The 21,138-nt window shown below is 38.1% G+C and overlaps 1 protein-coding gene and 1 pseudogene across 2 annotated transcripts; one reads left to right on the top strand and one right to left on the bottom strand.

Moving 5' to 3' along the window:
- Positions 1-11,371, bottom strand: part of LOC125172712 (60S ribosomal protein L13a-like) — a 55,105-nt pseudogene extending 43,734 nt beyond the window's left edge.
- On the top strand, positions 2,806-21,131 carry VCAM1 (vascular cell adhesion molecule 1). Of its 2 annotated transcripts, XM_047871150.1 has the most exons (9): positions 2,816-3,044; positions 3,574-3,849; positions 6,072-6,392; positions 7,650-7,916; positions 11,264-11,539; positions 13,357-13,677; positions 14,556-14,822; positions 16,317-16,583; positions 20,076-21,131. In XM_047871150.1, the coding sequence occupies exons 1-9, from the start codon at positions 2,954-2,956 to the stop codon at positions 20,234-20,236; spliced, it is 2,247 nt and encodes a 748-aa protein (XP_047727106.1). In that variant the 5' UTR covers positions 2,816-2,953; the 3' UTR covers positions 20,237-21,131. The 2 variants fall into 2 exon arrangements, with proteins under 2 accessions (XP_047727107.1, XP_047727106.1); XM_047871151.1 differs by lacking the exon at positions 16,317-16,583 and having other exon boundaries at positions 2,806-3,044.
- The last annotated feature ends 7 nt before the right edge of the window (positions 21,132-21,138 follow it).

Below are 21,138 nucleotides of genomic sequence, written 5' to 3'. Positions count from 1 at the left end.
TAAAGGTCACTATGTTAAGTGCTGAAACTCTCATGGGGAAAAGACACACGTATTCCTAGTCCTCCCCAAACCAATGGGGGCTACTTCTAGCCCTTGGTATAACACAGAGTAACAAGTGTATTCTTTCCTCTGCATGTCAGTCATTCAGTTATTACATAGCTTCACAGGCATCTCTTATCCAAACAAAACATACTGTTCCTTCAACAGCTCCTACTAGACCAAGGATTTTGGAGCTACCATCTTCATCACTTTTCTCTGGACACTCTCTACATTTTGTCTCTATCATAAGAAATGGTATCCTGAATCAGATACCTCTGTTCCCAGTGTGACCTTGGATTGCCTCAGGTGATTAGAAAGTTGAATGCTGTGAGTACAGCTTGAGCTTGTTGCATCTATTTTGGTTTCTCATGATCAATGTTAGCTTGTGTTCACTTTATGGATCACTGAAACCACCAGAAAGTCTTCCTGTGGATTATGGTCAAGTCGACTCTCCTCTATCCTGTACTCAAGTATTTGATGTTTTACATCTAAATACTGTATTTTAATGCATTCCCATTGTTTCACTTCACTAGCTCTGAGATCTCCTTTATCTTGATTCTGTCATTTCTAAGGTTAACTATTTTTTCCAGTCTTCTGTCATGAATAAATTAGATAATCACATCTTATGATTATTGATAAAAATGTTGAGCTGAACAATTTCAAAGACAAAACACAGGAAGATTAGTCCCAATCTGTCAAACATATACTTGCAGCTCTCTTCATTCATTGATTCCACAAAATTTAATGAATTCCTTATCTTGGTCTAGATGTAAGATGAAAAAATAAATAAAACCACCTGAGTTTATAAGTTGGGAAAGATAGACATGTTCACAGATAAATGTAACATGACAGGTGCTCGGCTACCGGCATGCATTAGTGTACAGAGGCCGTAGAAGAGTGCAATCAATTCAACCTGGGAGAAGCAGGTGAAACCTCAAATGGTGTACAACTCAAAGATATAATGAGGGACTTTAGCAAATATTTTGCTGAAAGCACTATAAACTAATTCAATAGATTAGGTATTTCTTCAATGTTCAAAACTTGGAATCATATCCAAACTCCAAACTGAAGTTATTTACCATGACTTGGTCTTCAGGATCCCATCTTAGATCCCATCAGTCGCTTGTTTTTGTACTTCAGAGAAATGCATTAAAATTCCTTAATCCCCTTTAGATTTCTTCTGAAGTTAAGCAGACAACATAAATGGTTCGGATCATCTTCTTCCATGACGCCAACTTTGTAAAGGGCCATTAGGTTACTTGTTTACCAACCAATTTTGCCTGAAGCCGCTTTTCTGATCCCTAGATATTTGGTAGGTGAAGTCACACATATCTCATCACAGCCCCAGAAGAACTTCTCTTACTTCTCCCACTTCTTTTTCTTTCCTTGTCCATTATGACTCTATCCTCATCAGTATCCAGAAGGATGCCCAAAAGCCTCTGCAGCCATGAAGGGACAGGTGTACTTTCCAAACCTCAGTTATGGCCTTTGTTACATAGCACTGGGCTATTGGTTATACACATCCCGAGGAGTCCATGAGCTTGGGGATTTTCTTGTAGAATCCAACTTTTTCTCATGCCATATTTACATATTATTTTTAGCATTTTGAAAGTTTCTTTTCCAAATTTTAATTCATAGTATCTATTATTGTACTTTTGTTGGATCTGCTAAGAGCAAAACCATGCATTAGATGCTGGGAAGGCAGAGGTTGATACAATGATGTACAAGAACTGCTCCCAAGCATTAAAGGAACTGATGGTCCAGTAGAGGAGGTAGACAAGTATGTATATAATACAAGGAAGTGGCTATTCCGGTTTCTTTTTGATTAACAAGCATTTTGCAAAGACTTGAGCTATGTGTGTTCAAGGCTAAAGCAGTCATTTTAAAAATAGCTTAAAAATATAATTTCACTGGACAGGGTGCTATGGGGTGGGAAGGGCATAAAATTGGTTATCATCACCTCCCATATAATGAAAACAAATTATTTGTCACGTTTTAACTGTGTCTGTGGTCCAGTGCAAGAGATTTACCACTTCGGATGAATTCCATACATTTAAGTCTGAGAAGGACTTTCCATTACCAGGTAGTTGAACCAAAGGATTGGTAACTTATCTGAAACAAGAGGGAAAAATGATTTCTCTTGCCTTTAGTAGTATTCCTTTACTTTCCACTCAAGAAAATCATTTCAGAAAGTTGATATTTGTTGTTGAAAGAATTATTTTATGAGTATTTTATGAATAGAAAGTATAAAACTAAGAAGTAATGCTGTCTCCCTCTTAAAAAATAGCTCACAAAAGATAGGACCTTTTCCTTTTTCTTGTGAGAGAAAAAAATTAGACCTTACTTTGGAATTTGCAACTACGTCTTAATGGAGAAAAAAATCAGTTCACATGATGTAGTGGTTACTAAGCCACTTCAAAGTCAAGAGTAAAATTTACTATTCTCTCTCTCTCTCTCCCCCTTTCTTTCTGCCTGCTTGTCTATTTTTCCCCTTTCTGTCTCTGTTGCCCTCCCTTTCTCTCTCTGGCTTTTTCTTTATTCTGAAATGAGCATTATTCTGAAATGCACATTACCTTGCAAAGATACCCTTTTGGACTGAAAACGAGGAAAAGCTTTAATTTTATCACCTTGGAAGTGTTTCAGTTTTCTGTGGCAGAGAGAGTAGCTTTAGCAATGAGAGCAAATGAAGGGGTTAAAACTGGACTTGGCTGGGTGTCAGTGAAACTTTTTTTCTGGCTCTGCTCCGGGTTTCCCCTTGAAGGGATTTCCCTCCGCCTCTGTGCCTCTGCAACAAGACCCTTTATAAAGAGCAGACTTTCTATTTCACTCCTCACTGAGCCTCACTGGCTTTAGGAGCTAAAGCCTCTTCCAGGGCATTTTCAGGTGGGACAGAAAGAAGAGTTTTGGGACCATCATGTTCTCATCACAGCAACAACTAAAAATGCCTAGGAAGATGTTTGTGATCTTTGGAGCTTCAAATATACTTTGGATGGTGTTTACAGTTTGTAAGTTCTTCTCTTTGATCTGTTTCAAATGCTCACATTCCATTTCAGCCCTGATTTTGGCTTCAGTCAGTTTTGCTATGGTAGTAAAGAAAGGCACTAGGATTTTTAAGCAGTGGAAAAACTTAATTTAACATAACATGTAATGTGCTATTGAGTATTGCTATGTACCATTGTATTGTCATAGTTGGAGCTGCAAATTGATGTTTTTCAGATACATTTTTCCAATGTCAAGTAAATAATTGGATTTATCTCTAGTAAGGTCTATCTCTTCAGTTTCCTGTACTTGATAATGATCTTAAGCTTATCAAATAACAAAATAATTTTGATAAATGGGCATCAAGGTTGGAACTGACACTTCTCCAAGATTCTAACACCTTTGGCAGTGACTCCAATTATTTTTGGCTTCTTGCAGTTAGTTTAAAATTTAGGAAACAGATCAGCCAGACTGTATTTTGGACATTATACTAGGACAGAGAAGAGGGAGTAGAATACTAAACAAAGTTTGCTTTTCTCTTTTTTGCCTTCACAGCTCAAGCTTTTAAAATAGAGACCTTCCCTGAAAACAAAATTGTTGCTCAGATTGGTGATGTCGTTTCACTGACTTGCAGGACAACAGGCTGTGAGCCCCCATCTTTCTCTTGGAGAACCCATTTAGATAGTCCACTGAATGGGCAGGTGAGAAATGAGGGGTCCAATTCCACGCTGACCATGGATCCCGTTGGTTTCAGGAATGAATACTCTTACCTGTGCACAGCGATTTGCGGATCTGAGAAACGGGAAAAAGGGATTCAGGTGGAGATTTACTGTGAGTACTACAGAGAATCTTTGATTTTCTCTTAATTTTGCTTTAAGTTAAGTTTCTTTAATGGATAGTTTTAAAAGAAAAAACATCAAAGGATATTCATGTACAGATTCTTGGCTAGAGGACATACTGCACCAAGAAAGTTAGAGGCAGCTGAATCTAGCTCTAGAAAAGGAACCCACACCTTGGTCTTTATTCTAACTGCCACAAACATAGTGACCGTGGGTAAGATACAACCTCTGGGTTTTTCTTTTCTTAGCCATAAAATGAAGCTCTCTGAAGTTTTTTAATTGTATTTTTCAGCAATTTCTATTTGATTATATCCTCACATGTTTACTTGGTCATACATCCAAATGATTTATGAATTCCATTCTTCAGGGATTTTCCACTTATTTATTCTTACACAATTTTGTGCTTAAAATCAGCTTAAGTAGGAGATCTATAATTTAGTAATAGGCTTCAGTACAAGTTTTTCCTTTGACATAAGAAAAGTATCCGCAAACATTTCACCCATTTGACTTTGGTATAGATAAATTTAGGAGGGTTGTTTTTGTTTTTGTTTTTGGTGCCATTAAGCCTTAATGCTCAACCACTCAACCTCAGGATAATTTGTGTAATGGATTAGAGTTACCTGATGCATGTTAATAAACACCCCGACGTTGCCATTCTACCAAACTGCATCTCAGTCCATTCTCAATCCAGCGTATAAAGTTAGCAAGAGGAGTTAAAAACCAACCTGAAATAAAAATCTTGCCTTTGGTTGCTGACGACTACTCTTTCAGAAAACCAAACCAAACCAAACCAAACCCTGGAAACCTTTATGGCCGTCTCTTCATGAAGGTCCCATCTGATTATCTTATAATTATTTTGGTTCCCTTCTGCTATGGCGGAGCTCAGTTTTGCCCAGTATCTGTAATTGATTCTTCAGTAAGCCCCATGTGTTGCTAATGTGGCCCAAGAAACTGTGCTTGGCCGGCTGCTTTCAATTATGCTGGTTGTACATGCATTGTTTGTGCAGCCTCCTGAGCTCCTTGAAAGGCCCCCTTATGTAAATACAGGGGAAAGTAACAAGTTCTTGTATTATCTGACAGCAAACCATGTGGGTTATGGGCACATTTCTTACAGAACAGGAGGGATAGAAATTATTGGTGGAAAAATTAAAAATACTGGTTCTTTCACCCAGCAAAGCATTTCCGATTCCTTTGCCTTTGCTCTCAAGTATCAAATAGTTGAAGATTTAAAAAAGAGAAATAAAGACCCTTCTGGCTTTAATTATCTTTCTGGAGGTTTTTTTCCTTCAAAAATATCTGGCTCTCATTATGTTGAACAATCGTGTCTCCATTCCACATTTGATTGTAATATTCTCCAGAGCTGGGACTTTTGTGTCCTTATTACACAGAGTCCTGAATCCAGCCGATGTGTTACCATCATGACAGTTTGTAATGAAAAGGTAGCCCTTGCAAAGGAAGCAACGGCTGACTGAAATAGCACGTTCCCTTGGCACTGAAAGGTTCAAGTGGTGTGCTGGTTAGGACATTGAGTTAAGCATTTCAAGAGGCAAATCTGCCTTCCAGAATTTAAATATTGCACCTTCCTGGTGGATGAATTCTGGTCAGAGGCATTATTTTCAGAAGCCAATTATTTAACGTTGCTCTTTTCCTTTCTTAGCATGTGTTGCTCAATAACTGTTCTTTGCCATGACATTCTGAGCCTCAGTTTTCTTACCTATAAAGTGGACTTATCTCTGCTCTAAGAGAATGTGGTATAATGTAAATCTTCAGTAGCAGTACAGAATAATAAAAGTACTGAGTTTAAATCCCAGACTTGCCATTTCTGAGCTGTGTGGCCTCAGGCAAGTTATGCAAATGTGCTAAGGCTATGTTTTCATACCTGTGAAACATGGTCTCTGTGTGTTAGAGTTAAAATAAAATCCTTTATATTTAATGACTAGCACAGTGATGGGCATATGTAAGTATTCAATAAACATCAATTTCTTCTCTCTTCTTTTACTCTAATAATATGCAACCCTTAGTACATGCAGGCTCACAGCTGAAGAACTCTCTAAAGGGTGAACCCACCCCAAACCATGAAAGGCTATTTAAACAATGAATTAAGACTGTATTAACAGAAACATTAGACTTGGTTTGCATTGCATTGAATCAGTCAAAGACATTATATTACATGAACAGAAAGCCTGCTCATGTGTATTTGTTTGACCTTTGCAGCTTTCCCTAAGGACCCAGAGATCCATCTGAGTGGCCCCCTGGAAGTTGGGAAGCCAGTCACAGTCACATGCTTGGTCCCTGATGTTTATCCATTTGACAGGCTGGAGATGAATTTGCTGAAAGGCAACCATCTCTTACAGAATAAGGACTTTGTAGAACCTATGGAAAGAAAGTCCCTGGAAACCAAGAGTTTGGAGGTAACCTTCACTCCTACCAATGAAGATATTGGGAAAGCTCTTGTTTGCCAAGCGAAATTACACATTGATGAAATTGACTTTAAGCCCAAAGAAAGGGAGACTACGAAAAAACTGCAAGTCTACAGTAAGTACTTGGGTGATGTAGTCTCGTCTTTATGGGAATTCAGTCTTGGATGTAATCAGCATTAAACTTAGCAGCTAAAGTCAAGAAGTCATTTGTTTATAGTTTTTACTCCATTTTTATTCATTGAGAGCACAGTATTTGCCAACAGGATAATTCAATGAAAAGAGCATTGGATTTGGATTGGGAAGACTTCTGGCTCCATTAACTGTGTGAACTTGGGTTGCTTAATTTATTTATTTCCCAGTCTATCAAAGGAGAGTAATAATACCACCTGGGTAGTATGTAGTAGGCTCAGAAGATAAAATGTTTTCAATTATAAGTTCTTGTAACATACCTTGAAATATTAAGTTATAGAGATTTTACAAGGTGAGTGCTTGTTCTGTGTGTGTGTGTGTGTGTGTATACACACATATGCATGTGCTCACACACACGTATATGCATTGGGCAGGAGAGTGGAGATGATTACCTCCACATTCGCTGAAACTGTGGGGGACTTGAGGCAAGCCTGTAGTCCCAGAATTGTGTAGGAGTGGACTCACTGTACTCCGTTCTAGACCCAAATGCTGTGTTTTTCTTTGGACGCTACATTTAAAAGGAGTACTGCCAACTATAGCATGTTTAGCTGAAAGAGAATGAGATGGGAAGGCATTTATCAATATTTTGAAAAGAGTAGTCAAGACAGGGGATATTTTTCCTAGAGAATACAAAACTGGGAAAAGAGAGCTATCATTAAGTATTTGAAAGACATGTGGAAAAGGGATTTGATTTATTCTGTAACAGTGAAGGACTGAACTATGGCCACTGCATGAAATTTACTTACAAAGAGGAAGGTTTCAGCTCAATTGTTCTAGTAACTAGAGCTGTTCCCAAATCAAAAGGACTGCTTTTTAAGGCAGTGATTCCCTCAAGCAGAAGTGTTGACCCCAACTTATATGAGCACTTGTCAAGTATTCTAAGATAGGACTGCTACCTTATCTGGGAGATTGAACCACATTATTCTAAGGGTCTTTCTTAATTTCTGAGTATCTAGGGCCCTCTGAAAACACCAAACACCAAAAAAAGTACCTCAATCAGATTAGTCAGAAATTGGATCGACTGACTTTTGTGACCACACAGTACTAATTTTACACTAATTTGGCAGATTAAGTTTGTCAAATTTGTGAAAGCATGTAAATACAGACTTGCAGAGAAATACGTTATCCTTGTGGGATCAAGATGATGCCTAGCAGTTACTAATGTTGTGCCCTGCCTTTTCAGTCTCACCTAAGAACACAGTTATCTCTGTGAATCCCTCCACAAGGCTGCAGGAAGGTGGTTCTGTGACAATGACATGCTCCAGTGAAGGTCTACCAGCTCCACAGATTCTCTGGAGCAAAAAATTAGATAATGGGAATCTACAGCTCCTTTCTGGGAACTCAACTCTCACTTTAATTGCTATGAGGACAGAAGATTCTGGAATTTATGTGTGTGAAGGAGTCAATCAAGTTGGGAAAAATGGAAAAGAGGTGGAATTAATTGTTCAAGGTAAGTAATCTGTGAAAAATGAATGGTAAATGTGCCTTGATTGGGGTTTGTGCAATAGTGAAACAGCTTCAATGCCACAATTGCTTCCTTAGGTTTTATTGATGACCCATCTGATGTCATGTACTTTAGCACAATTGTATGTTCATCTTGCTCAGACTTCTCAGAAGTCTTTTCTCCCATGGCTCTGCTTTTCTGATTCTTTTCCATCTCTCACCATTCCTTCCCTGCTTCCTTCTTTGGCTTTCTCTTTTCCTCCCGCCCCTTGAATATTAGTATTCTCAGGTTACCACATCTGTCCTCATCTCTACTCATTCTGGACTCTTAGTATTTGGGCCACCATACTCTGCTTACTCCTAAATTCATGTTGCCATTCCATATCACCAAATCCTGTCCATTCTTCCTCAGAATAATCCTTAGAATTTGAGCTCTTTTTTTTTTCAACCCTCTTGCCATTGCCTTAATTTATCACCTCTGACTTGGACTCTTGCAAGATGTTTTTAAATAACAGCATTCATTGAACACCAGCTGTATGCTAGGCGCTTTACATATGTTAGCTATAATCTTCAAAAATCAACTAAACAGTAGGTATTTTATACTCATTTTATAGATGAGAACATATTGTCTCCTAGAAATTAATAGAGGCTCCTACAGATCATACACCTGATATTTGCTGGGAATTCTACTTTCCACTTTATCTATGTTGTCTTCCTAGCCTTTACCACTACCTTATGAGGTGAATAAAAACTGGGGTTAAGCATAGTTTATAATTTGCCTAGGTCAGATCACTCGCTAGTGGCATTGACTGTGATTTTAATACAAGCCCATTTTAATCTAAAACTCCATGACTTTTCAACTAAATAGCTAAATTGTCTTCAAATGGTCATCCTGCTATCATTCTGACCTCAAGACAATCAATCCTGTGCAATGCTACCAGAGTATATACCTCAAACAAAAAAAATGCTCATTATATATGACTTCAACCAAGCCCTAAGTGCATGTAAATTAAAATTCACATTTAAAATAAAACTCTTTATAATCTGGTCAGAAACTACCTTTATAGCTTCGGTGGTGTCTATGTTGTTCCTTCTGCCTGGAGCACCATTCCTTCACCTGGCAAAGTCGTAGCCATTCTTCAAGACAAATTTCATGTCAGCCTTCCAATTCCAGATTGTGTTAGGCAAATCTGGCTATTCCTCCCTTTTTCTACATTCAACACTTCTTATCGAAGTTTATGTACCTCTGTTAGGTCAGCATACATTAATTAAGAGCCCTTGTCCAAGAATCCAAGAATTGTGCTTGGTGCTGTGGGGGCAGACATGAAAAAGTTATGGCGGCTGCCCTTGAAGAGCTTATAATGTAGGGGGGAAAGGCAGGCATGTAAGTGATAATTTAAACATACTTTAGTAAGAGCCAAAATAATGTATTTATTTAAATGTGGCTTTCCATTAAACTTTAAGTCAAGAATCGTGTGCATGTGTGTGTGTATTTTAATATTTGGGTGTCTGCCACAAAATAGGTGCCCAGTATATGCCAGTTGCATAAACTATAAACATGAGCAACGCAAAATTTTAAAATATGAAAATATGATCTAAACGTGATGATTAAAAAAAATAAAATTGGAACTCACCATCAATAGATTAACTCAGCTGGGTGTTAGGTTACCATTCTCAAGAGACCAAGAAAGTATTACACTAATAAAATCATATGCAACTAATCACCCATCCTGGAAAAATTCCACCTGTAATAAATTAGATCCCATTTCAGTGTGAAAAGAAAATGCCCTGTGGGGTTAGGGAGGGTTGTTTTGAATTTTGCAACACAGTACTGAAGAGAGAATGGAACTTTGAAAAGACCTTTCAGTGACCTAAGAACTACTCCACAGGGGAAAAGTGTTCGCCTGGTAATATACGCAGCCACTGGAAAAAAAATGGTCTGAGAACACTTCACAGGCAGGAAGTGGGTCTATTTTCAAGTTCCCTTTTCTCACACTAGCATATGAGGAATTCAGAAACTCTGCTTATTGTTCTCGGTGATCTTTTTCAAAATCTAATAGCATATCAGTGTATTGAGGTAATTTGAGGAAAGCCTTTTTTGGAAGATACTACAATGTCACAATGAGACAAACCAAACAGAAGAATAACTTCTCTTGGCACAGATGAGAACCTTGCAAAATGTGGTGTATTTGGATGACTTCTATGTTGAGAATTCTTTCCTTCCTCTCCAGTCTGCTACTTACAGGAACAATTTTAGTGATTTTCTGTGGAGTCTCAACTGTCACTCTCGGGATTGTCCAAACACTCCCAGTTTCTTCAGGGAACAGGGAGTGGAGATTTGAAATTCCCTTTCTCCCCAGACAGGAAGGATCCCAACGCAGACTGTGTGTCCAGCAGGGAAAAGGACTGGCAGCCAAAGAGCTTTTGTGGATATTTGAGACATAGGACTCTGCCCTCCGATCTCAGTTTTCAACCCCTGAATTAATTCAAAGTAGTTTTGTATTTCATCAAATTCTAGAGGTGGTTTGTGTGTCATTTTCATGTTTAGATTTTGGCTTTGCTCTCAATGTGATTCTGTGTGCTTTCAATGGTATATAACTATATTGTTGGCACAGAAACTCTAAGTACAGGTCCATTATGGCTATGGCATCTAATCAGAAGACATATTTTTGTAGCTGCTTTCACAACCTCTCTTAGCTCTTGTTTTATCTCCTCGTGAGGATGATTTGATTCAGTTGTTGAAGCAACTGAAAAGCTAGGGTCTCAAATCAGACCCACCTGGCTTCAAGTCCTAGTTTTGCCACTGCAAACTAGATAAAGTTATCTAGCATTTCTGAGCCTAGGTTTCCTTAAGGAGAAAGAGGAGGAGGAAGAGGATGGGAGAAGGAAGAGGAAGAAGAAGAGGAAAAGAAAGAGAAGCAGCAACAGGAAGTGAAAGAGAAGAATTAATGGTAGCATTTCATGAAGTTGTGAGGATTAAATGAGATAATATATGCAGAGTGGCTTACACAATGCTTATACACTAGAACCTCTTAAATTATTTGCCGTTGTCCACTACTGCAGGGATTTGATAAACTACAATTGAGCAGAGACTGAATTAGTGTTGTGAAAAGATGTCAGCTTCTGTCCTAACAAGTCTTAATCCACATTCATTCTGTTAAATGAATGACTCATGAACTCTTGTGGGTTCATTCTTTAAAAATGCCTTTCAGGATCGTCCCAAGGTAGAAAGGAGTGATATTTTCTTACACAGGTGTTAGCTGTAAAGAGATGAGAAAAAAAGACCATATATCGGAATGTGGTGAAGGAAGAAAAGAATCTTACCTTCTTTTTGTCTTGTTCTTTTTCCTCCAGAGAAACCATTCACTGTTGAGATCTCCCCCGGGCCCCAGATTGTTGCTCAGATTGGTGACTCAGTTGTGTTGACATGTGGTGTCACAGGCTGTGAGTCTCCATCTTTCACTTGGAGAACCCAGGTAGACAGCCCTCTGAGTGGGAAGGTGAAGACTGAAGGGAGCAAGTCCACGCTGACCCTGAGCCCTGTGGGTTTTGAGAATGAACATTCTTATCTGTGCACCGTAACCTGTGGCCGTAAGAAAGTGGAAAAGGGAATTAAAGTGGACCTCTACTGTAAGTGGTTTTCGGAATTGTTTGCTGTTTTTTTTTCCCTCAATTCTATTGAAAGAAACAGAATGCAAGTATGATATACAATGCGATCCATGTATTTAGAAAGGGAACTTAGCATTGTGAATTGTTCCTAAATCTCTGGACCGGAATTTTTGATGCAACCTAATTGCCTAAATCTTAAGTATATATTACGTATGTACACAGCATCCACAGTCCTTACTTTGTGTTTTGTTAATACTCTTGTCGTCATGCACTTGAACACACTCCATGTTCACTGCTTCCCATCGCCTCTGTGTATAGGGGGTATTCCAGAGGTGACAGTGAGCAAGGAGAGGAGTCAAGGCCCATTCATATGACTGCCCAGCTCTTTGAACAGAGAGTGAGGCCCAAGCCTACTGTTTTGAAGGCACATTTGGAAAGTTGATTGGCAGGATGGGAAAAAATGAGGCAGTGGGGAGCAAGACAAAGCCAAAAATGAAAATAGGTAGTAATATTGGCCATAGGGAATGGCCCGTGGCAGCAGCTCAGATGAAAAGCAGAGCCAGGACTTAGCACGAGATCTTAATACTGATTTACACTACATACACCCACCACACTCTTTCTTGCTGTTCCTGTCACCTTAATGAAGAGCCTTTACAACCTCGAACCTCTATGAATTTGACATTGCTAGAATTCTTCATTGTATAATGAATGAGGGACAAAATATTCAAAGTGCTCTGAAAATTGATTACGTTGAGAGAGTTATTCTGGCTTGTGTTATTCAGCAGAATTCAAGAGAAAAATAGAACATTCTCTACCAGAAAACCTGCCCAAACTTGTGTTACCTATCAGGATTTTGTTCAGCATGAGTTAGAGTATGTCTGTAAAGGGATTTGAATGTCTCAAAATAAGGGTGAATTTTGTTGTGTTATCATATTACCTGGAGTCCAAGATCTGCTGATGTAGGCACATTCCCAGCAGAAATGAGAACCAGCAGTACAGTCTTACTGCAATATGGAAATAGGTGAGAATGTATCACTTTAACAGCATTTTGCATAAGAAAAAAACTTTTTAGCATTGCTCTTGCTCTTGATAACTATTTTAGTCTTATTTTTATTGGTTGGCCTAAGATGCATTATACATATTATTCAGAATGTCAAGCTCATAGTTTTTTGTTAACTGCAAGTATTGCCTGAGAAATACTTAAAATTTGGTATCTACACTTGGCCATTGGAAATGAAAATGTCTAAATTGAGAACTGCACTGTGGGTCTTATTTGATACCCAGAGGCTTCACAGCTCTCTGGGTTTCAAGCTCAGAGAGATATGGGTTCTGATCTCAACTCAGTGACTTAACATAGATATGATGCCTAATGATGGTCTCTGAGCTTCTATCAGGTTTGTAAGTTTTCCCACCTGTAAAATATGTTCACTAATACCTATTTTATCAGGCTGTTTTGAAGACTGAGGTAATAAATATTAAGGGATTAACCCATAGTTAACATTCAATACAGCATGGGAAATAAACATTTAAAATACATAGCTAGAAATAAGATGGTGGAAACTCATGTTCCTTGAAAAAGATCAGTCCAGGGCTGTCAGAAAGACTGCATCACTAAGAAGAGAAAAATAGGAAGTATATTTATTTCTTGATTCATTCAAGTGCTAAGTATTTTTGTTTATATTTAATATCACAAATGTTTATACTTGATGGCATTATTTATACATTGGTGATGATTCTATCCCACGTGAGTTAAAAATGTCATTTTGAGACCCTTGCATTTAATAGTTACATTTTCCTTAATGTCACATATAAACATCCGTTTTCTATGATATTTGCAGCATTCCCTAGAGATCCAGAGATTGAGATGAGTGGTCTGCCAGTGAATGGAAACCCGGTGACTGTAAGCTGCCGGGTTCCTAATGTGTATCCTTCTGACCGGCTGGAGATTGAATTACTTAAGGGGGAGAGTATTATAGGGAATAAAAATTTTCTGGAGAACATAGACAAGAAGTATCTAGAGACTGAGAGTTTGGACATGACCTTCATCCCCACCACTGAAGATACTGGAACCGTTCTTGTTTGTCTGGCTAAGTTACATATTGATGAAATGGAATTTGAACCCAAACAAAGGCAGAGTACACAGACACTTTATGTTAATGGTAAGTACATGTGTGATGTATCCGCACCTGAATATGGGTTTCTTATCATGTTTGCCGGGCAATAGTTAACATGAGGTTAATAGTTAAAACCTCCGTGGAAAAAAAAATAACTGGAAAAGAAATTTTAAAATAATTATAACAAACCACTCCCAACACTTCAGACAGCAATCATTTTTTATCTCATGATTCTATGAGCTGGCAATTTGAGAAAGTTTCATCTGCTCACTGTGGTACCAGATGAACTCACTCATGCATTTTCAGTCATTGGCAGGTCAGCAGGGCATGGCTGGTCCCAGATGGACTCACTCATATATCTGGGGCCTCTCTGGGGGTTCTGGACCTCCCTTTCTCCACGTGCTGTTTCATCCTGAAGGAAAGGAGCACAGGCTTAGTCACCACAGTGCAGCATTTTGAAAGAGTGTTAATGAAAGGAGGCCTTTGAGACTCAAGCCTAGAAGTCCTATGGTGTTACTTCTTCCATGGTACATTGGTCAGAGTGAGTCACAAGGCCAGCCAGGTTCAAGGGGTGGAAAAATAAACTCCACCTTCTCGCAGGAGAGTCAAATAATTTCTGGTCATGTTTAACGTACCATAAATGTTGATACACACTATCAGTGATCATCCATTCTTAGGTAGTCAGGGACTTTCTACAGAACTTATTTCTATTAGAAAATACCCATGCTGGGTTCATATTCTACTCTCTATCATTCTATACTTGCTTAAGTAAATGGGGACAGAAATCCTCCTTTGGTAAGGGTATCAACATTAATAAACTGTTCCAATCCATTGAACCATAGCTCAGTTTTGCCACATTATTAAAACTTTTTTGGAGCTCAAGGTATAAAGGGTCAAGCTGACAAGTGTTCCTGCCTTTTCAGTTGCCCCCAGGGATACAACCATCTTGGTCAGCCCCTCCTCCATCCTGGAGGAAGGTAGTTCTGTGAATATGACATGCTCCAGCAATGGCCTTCCAGCTCCAAAAATCCTCTGGAGCAGGCAGCTAAACAATGGGCATCTACAGCCTCTTTCTGAAAATTCAACTCTCACCTTAACTTCTACAAAAATGGAAGACTCTGGTGTTTATGTGTGTGAAGGGATTAACCAGGCTGGAATAGACAGAAAAGAAGTCGAATTAATTATCCAAGGTAAGTAAAACATGATTAATGAGTTATTTTCACTAGTATTATTTTGGTTGTCACCGGTTTTCAACAAAGCCCTCTATGAAACCAACATTTTTACTAAAAACATATATTGAGGGTTTTGAAGAGCCCATGGTGTTTTCTATGCTTGGAAATTTCCTGGAATGGAACTTCCTCATAAACAATTTCACGTCAGTTATCCTAAAATTCTTTTAACCTCCAGCGGAATGCTGGCTGTGGGAACGGTGCCAGAAGTTTCTAATACCGGCACCGGTTATGGTGTGAAATAAGGGTAGGAAGAGGTATGTATGTATTTGGAAATTAGCTAAGGTTAAAGCCACCATATGTACTGAATTGGACTCTGAGTGGTAATCTCACAAGGCACATACTAGTATTTGCTTAGAAGCCCAAGAAGGCACGTAAGCCTTTTGTAAATTTTGAGGTTGAGTAGCAGTGACCATGCCCTCTGGTTCATCAACTTTGGGCATACAAGTTCCTTTTTTTTTTTTTCCTTCCTGGAGCTGTCATTTCCTGTCTTATTCCTTGGTATTATTTTCACTAAGGCATTAGTGACTTTCTTGTTACCTCACCTCGGTGATCATTTGTATTTTAAAGAAACGACCTTGGAAGGAAGGGCAATGCACAACTTTAACGCAAGTCTTTAGGATAGATGTCATGGTACTATAGCTCTTGTCGGGGAAAGAATCTCAAATCAAGTCACAAAAATAGATGGAAATCTCACTTATAAAATGGTGATATGAAAGCTTCTTCCATGGGCTGTGTATTAATAGCGATGTTGTACTTTAAATACTTAGCCCAGTGCCTGGCACCTAGTGATAATAGTCGTGGTTGTTAGAATAGTAAGAAAGCCATCTCTGTACAACTTGATCCAGGAAAATCCGACCCAAACTCAGAAGCCTGTAAAGACTTTTTACTTCAAGGAAAAACTGCACAACATTGTCGCAAAAAAATTTTTTTTCACGTTTGAATTCTATTGCTGTTTATCAAACACCATTTTTTGACTAGTCTGGGTAAAGAATTAGATTTAGGGACATGAGAGAAGTATAAACATGTATTGTCTCATTAAAAACATGGCCATTTATGTGGGCACCTGGGTGGCTTAGTAGGTTAAAGGTCTGACTTTGGCTGAGGTCATGATCTCGAGGGTCGTGGGTTCAAGCCCTGCATCAGGCTCTGTGCTGACAGCTCAGGGCCTGGAGCCTGCTTTGGTTTCTGTGTGTCCTTCTCTCTCTGCCCCTCCCCTGCTTGCACTCTGCCTCTCTGTCTCAAAAATAAACATCCAAAATAAATAAATTAAAGACACGGTCATTTACAAAAAAACCAGTCAATGCTTGACTTCTTTGCTTGCCTCTGTAAACACTTAATGCAAACAGTAAGCACAAATAGTTCCTTGACAGCTAATTGTTGCTGTCATTAAATTAATATGGAATTGGTTTATATTTCACCCAGTCAGAGGTGCATTTTAAATTCTCTTTACAGTTGCTCCGAAAGACATACAACTTACAGCTTTTCCTTCTGAGAGTGTCAAGGAAGGAGACACTGTTATTATCTCCTGTACATGTGGAAATGTTCCCAAAACTTGGATAATCCTGAAGAAAAAAGCAGAGACGGGAGACACAGTGCTACAGTCCAGAGATGGTGCATATACCATCCACAAGGTCCAGTTAGAGGACGCTGGAGTGTACGAATGTGAATCTAAAAATGAGGTTGGCTTGCAATTAAGAAGTTTAACCCTTGATGTTAAAGGTTAGTTAGAGTTTTGTTTTTATTTTTTGATTATTTTTTACAGTAGTCAGAGGTTAGATGGATTGTAAAGATTTTCTAGGATTAGGTGAATGAGTTGGCAAAATGGACCTGAATTCCATGTTGATTGTGGTTATTGCTCAGTGTTTCCTAAAATAATCATGCACAGCTGCCCTATCCTATGGAGTTTAGCCAGGAAGTTGACATTAGTCATTAGTGAGTACAGAATTCCCATTTGCTTTTCTCAGAGTTGACAATTCATCATTGGTCTCTGAAGTCTTGCGTTTCCTAAGCGTTTAAACATACTTCTAAAACCTTTCCCTGGAGGTTATAAGGAAACTAAAGTAGGATTGGCACATGGAAGACAAAAGTTTCTATCCAGATTCTTGTCACTCCTATCACAAGAGAACGCTATTCTCTGGACATGGAGTAACTATGTATTTTCTGGATTGACTCCCTTCAAGATAACAATTAAGAGTGCCAATCTTGATGCTGAACAACATAAGAGAATCTCTAGACTATAGAATTGCCTTCTTAAAGATCCAAGCCCTTGTCCATCCTACCCTATTCTGATAGTGGGTGGGGGTGCAGAGCAACAGCCTCAGCAGAGAAACTTCGGGGACCCTTTCGTTTCCTACCCCCTCTTGTGAATGCCTGGTAGGATCTGCTGATCTTAATGGTGAAAGCAGAATATGTTAGCCTGTACTGATTAGTCTCCATGCCTTGTGTGCTAATGAGCTCTCACTGTGTGTTGGGAGCCAGGCTTGGAGCAAACAAATGCAAGTCTTGGAGCCTGTGGCACTTGGCTATCAGAGTTTGCAACCACGGGTCAGTGTGAAGAAAATTTGAACTTAGGTCAGAAAATGGGTAAAATTGTTGCTCATCTGGCAAAATTTCTCGACATTTCAAGGCTTACCATATGTTTTCTGTTGTCACAGTACCATAACAATACATCTATCTAGAAGTGTTAAAGAATGGGAAAATACCATGATTACCTGTAAAACTTATAGTCATCCACCTGCAGTGATTATCCTGAAAAGAGTTGATCTGGCCAAAGAAATTACCATGTGCTCAAAGAATGGAACATTTGCCTTGTGTCATGTCACTCAAAATGACACGGGGGTGTATGTAATCAGTGCTTCTAATGAGGTTGGGGATGATTCTGGATGGATTGAGATCTCAGTTATGAGTAGGATGGAGTCCACTCATTCCTATTTCTTTTAATCTTTGATGCCTCTAGTCCACTTTTAATTAAGTCTAGCCCTGGAAACTTAGACTCCTAACATTTTTGTGATTCTGTTTGTAGTTAATGATTCTCTTTTAAAGACATATCAAAGCGCTTTCTCTACTTTTTAACTCTCTCTCACACCTTGTCTTTTCTAATTGCTTTATTAAATTAGTGACTTACATATTTGCCATTTTTCACTCATTACTTACATGAACTATCCAAGCACTTTAGGCACTCAGCTAAGAAATTCAGGCCCCCAAACTATGGTTTAAAGTAACTGCAAATGAATGAAGACAAAAATTTGACATTTTTCCTTGGTATGTGAATTAGCTTACCTTTCTGTGTAGCTGAGTTTTAAAATTAATTTTGTTTTGTTTTGTTTTGTTTTGTTTTGTTTTGGCTTGAATGTATTCCAGTGATATAGGAATGGTTGGGAGTCTTTAGGATTTTCAGTGTTTATACAGCTAATGAAAATAGTGTTTGAAGGTTGCCCTGGTAACCGACTCAACAGCAAATTTGTGTTTGACTGCAGATGCCTCAAGGAAAAACTAAAAGCAAAAGATAATATTTATTAAGTTGAAAAGAAAACAATAGGAGTATAAATACCATTGTCCATCATATTGTCAATATTGATGCCTAACCACAGTTATGATAATGGACAGCCCATTAAAATATTATACTTTGGGGGCACCTGGGTGGCGCAGTCGGTTAAGCGTCCGACTTCAGCCAGGTCACGATCTCACGGTCCGTGAGTTCGAGCCCCGCGTCGGGCTCTGGGCTGATGGCTCAGAGCCTGGAGCCTGTTTCCGATTCTGTGTCTCCCTCTCTCTCTGCCCCTCCCCCGTTCATGCTCTGTCTCTCTCTGTCCCAAAAATAAATAAACGTAGAAAAAAAAATATTTAAAATATTATACTTTGACTAGTTCTACTCTAATAGGGAAAAGTAGAAAAATGAGGCAATTATCATTATATTTAGGGCTAAGTGCTTTTATCATCAATAATTTGAAAAGATCAACTTCCCATCATCTGATTATCATGATCCTGTTCTACTTAGTTGACCTCCAGTGATTAGAAACTTCTAGAAGGAATGTGGTAATCTCCAAAGTCAGATTTCTTCAAAGACAGGAAACATACATGCTACTTTCAGAAATTTAATACTTGTGAGGTCATATGATTCCAGGCAAACATTAGTATAGATAGAGATGAGCCTCTAGTAAATTTCACTCTATCTTTCTCAGATGTTCTTATAAGGTTAAGTGTTAAATAGTATTGCAGTGATCACATGATTTTTAGTAGACTAGAAAGTAGTAATTTTTGCTTTTGTAAACTATTACCTTCTGTATCCAGTTACAACGCAATGACAAAGTGACAGCATGTAGAAAGAAATGCATTACTATTCAAAAAATATTTATTGGGTATCAACTACTCCAAGCAATGAGTCATTTACTACCTATTCAGTGGTGGACTAAAAAGAAATTGATAGGTGGTCTTATGTAACCTATAGACCAAAGTTAATAGATAATCATACAAATAAATGTATAATTACAAGCAATGATAAGAACTATGAGAAGGAAATTGCAATGAGTTGTAAAAGTATATCAGGGTTCCTAATTTAAGCTGGGGAAGATGTGGGTCAGAGAATGCTCTGAGTAAGTAATATTCAAACTAAAATATACTATTCAAAAAACTTAAGTTTATCAAGAGATGATATAAATGCTGAAGATGAATAACATATTAAGATGTCCTACTTCAGAGATACAAAACATAAAGTTTTTTATATATCTCTGGAAAAGCCGTCAGCAAGAATTTTTTTTTTTTTTTTACTATCACATATGCTGTTTGACTATAATGATTACACTTTAGATGTTACAAAGATTTTCTTGGAGAACTGGTTAATTATTTCAGTTCATGGTCATCAGAGTCCTAGTTCTTCAATAGATTTTTGTATTTTCCAAAGCAAACACTCCTCTCCAATTCTTGCTTTTGTAAAAGAGTCCTAGAATGTCATGCTCTTGTTTCCATTCTACAATTGAACCTGATTCTATTTGGACGCAACAACTGTCGTCTTAGACCCATCATGGCCATAGCAACAGCCAACTGAGTATTTGGATAATTGAAAGAAGTGTGTATTTGGTTCCTGTTAGCCCTTATCACTGCTTTGATTCATTCCTATTAAGAGAACTAGTTGTACTGTTAGAATAAAATATATAACTATCAAAAAATCTTTTTGAACTAGACATTAATTGCATCCATTTTGTTATTTTCCAGGAAGAGGAAATTACCAGGACTATTTTTCTCCTGAACTTCTCGTGCTCTATTGTTCATCTTCCTTAATAATACCAGCCATTGGAATGATCATTTACTTTGCTAGAAGAGCCAACATGAAAGGGTCATACAGTCTTGTAGAAGCACAGAAATCAAAGGTGTAGCTAATGTTTGAAATGTTCAACCAGAGCCACTATTTATCAGTCCACATTCTTAATACTGCTCATCATTCCATGAGAAAAACAACAAGCTCAGAGTCCAGACTTCCCTGAATGTAGTGACTTCTTGGAAAGAAATGGCTTCCTGTGCCCCATGCTGTGAGCAAGAGGCCAGAGGAAGACTTTCTGCCTAAAAAATAGGCACTACCATTGAGATGTGTTGACTGGAGTAGTTCCTTGATGTGTATATACAATAACATGATGTGTACATATGTAAAATAAAATTATGCCATAGCAAGATGGCTTGGAATAGCAGCCCTCTGTAGTCAGATCTTCAAAGTAATTTAATAGTGTTGCCTGGGCTGATTGTTATAACTGAATGCATCTTAAGAAAATTTAACATTAATATTGACTGGCAGCTGACCTATGTCACCTTTTTAATATTTTCTTTTCCTTAACAAAATTTTATTTCCATAAACTTGATTGATAATAACTTCATGTTTTGTAAAGATGCCAAGCTTTTATCTTTTTATAGGCAAATGATAAACCAGGAGGGCACTGGGTTCACTTTCAGGTACTAAACACTTCAACCTATGGTATAATGGTTGACTGGATTTCTCTGGATGGTACTTGCATGGTACGGAAATGTTTTAGGATGTTTGTTTATCAGACTCTTGTGTAACTTTTCTGATGTGGTCTAAAAATGCAACGTCTTTTGATTTTCTTTTGTAAATGTTTAGAATTTTTTTTTGTACAGTAAAGTGATAATATCTGGAATTGGAAGAATTGCGTGTTTATTTACTGTAAACTGTCATGTTTAATCATGGTGTTTAAAATGCCAAGTTCCAAAAGTATAGAGTTCAAACCCATAGAGATAATAAAAGATTGCACTTGAAGTACACTCCTCA

The sequence above is a fragment of the Prionailurus viverrinus genome, chromosome C1, assembly GCF_022837055.1.
Source record: "Prionailurus viverrinus isolate Anna chromosome C1, UM_Priviv_1.0, whole genome shotgun sequence".
Classification (NCBI taxonomy): domain Eukaryota; kingdom Metazoa; phylum Chordata; class Mammalia; order Carnivora; family Felidae; genus Prionailurus; species Prionailurus viverrinus.
Note: the sequence above shows the minus strand (reverse complement) of the source record. Positions and strands in the feature narration are given on the sequence as shown.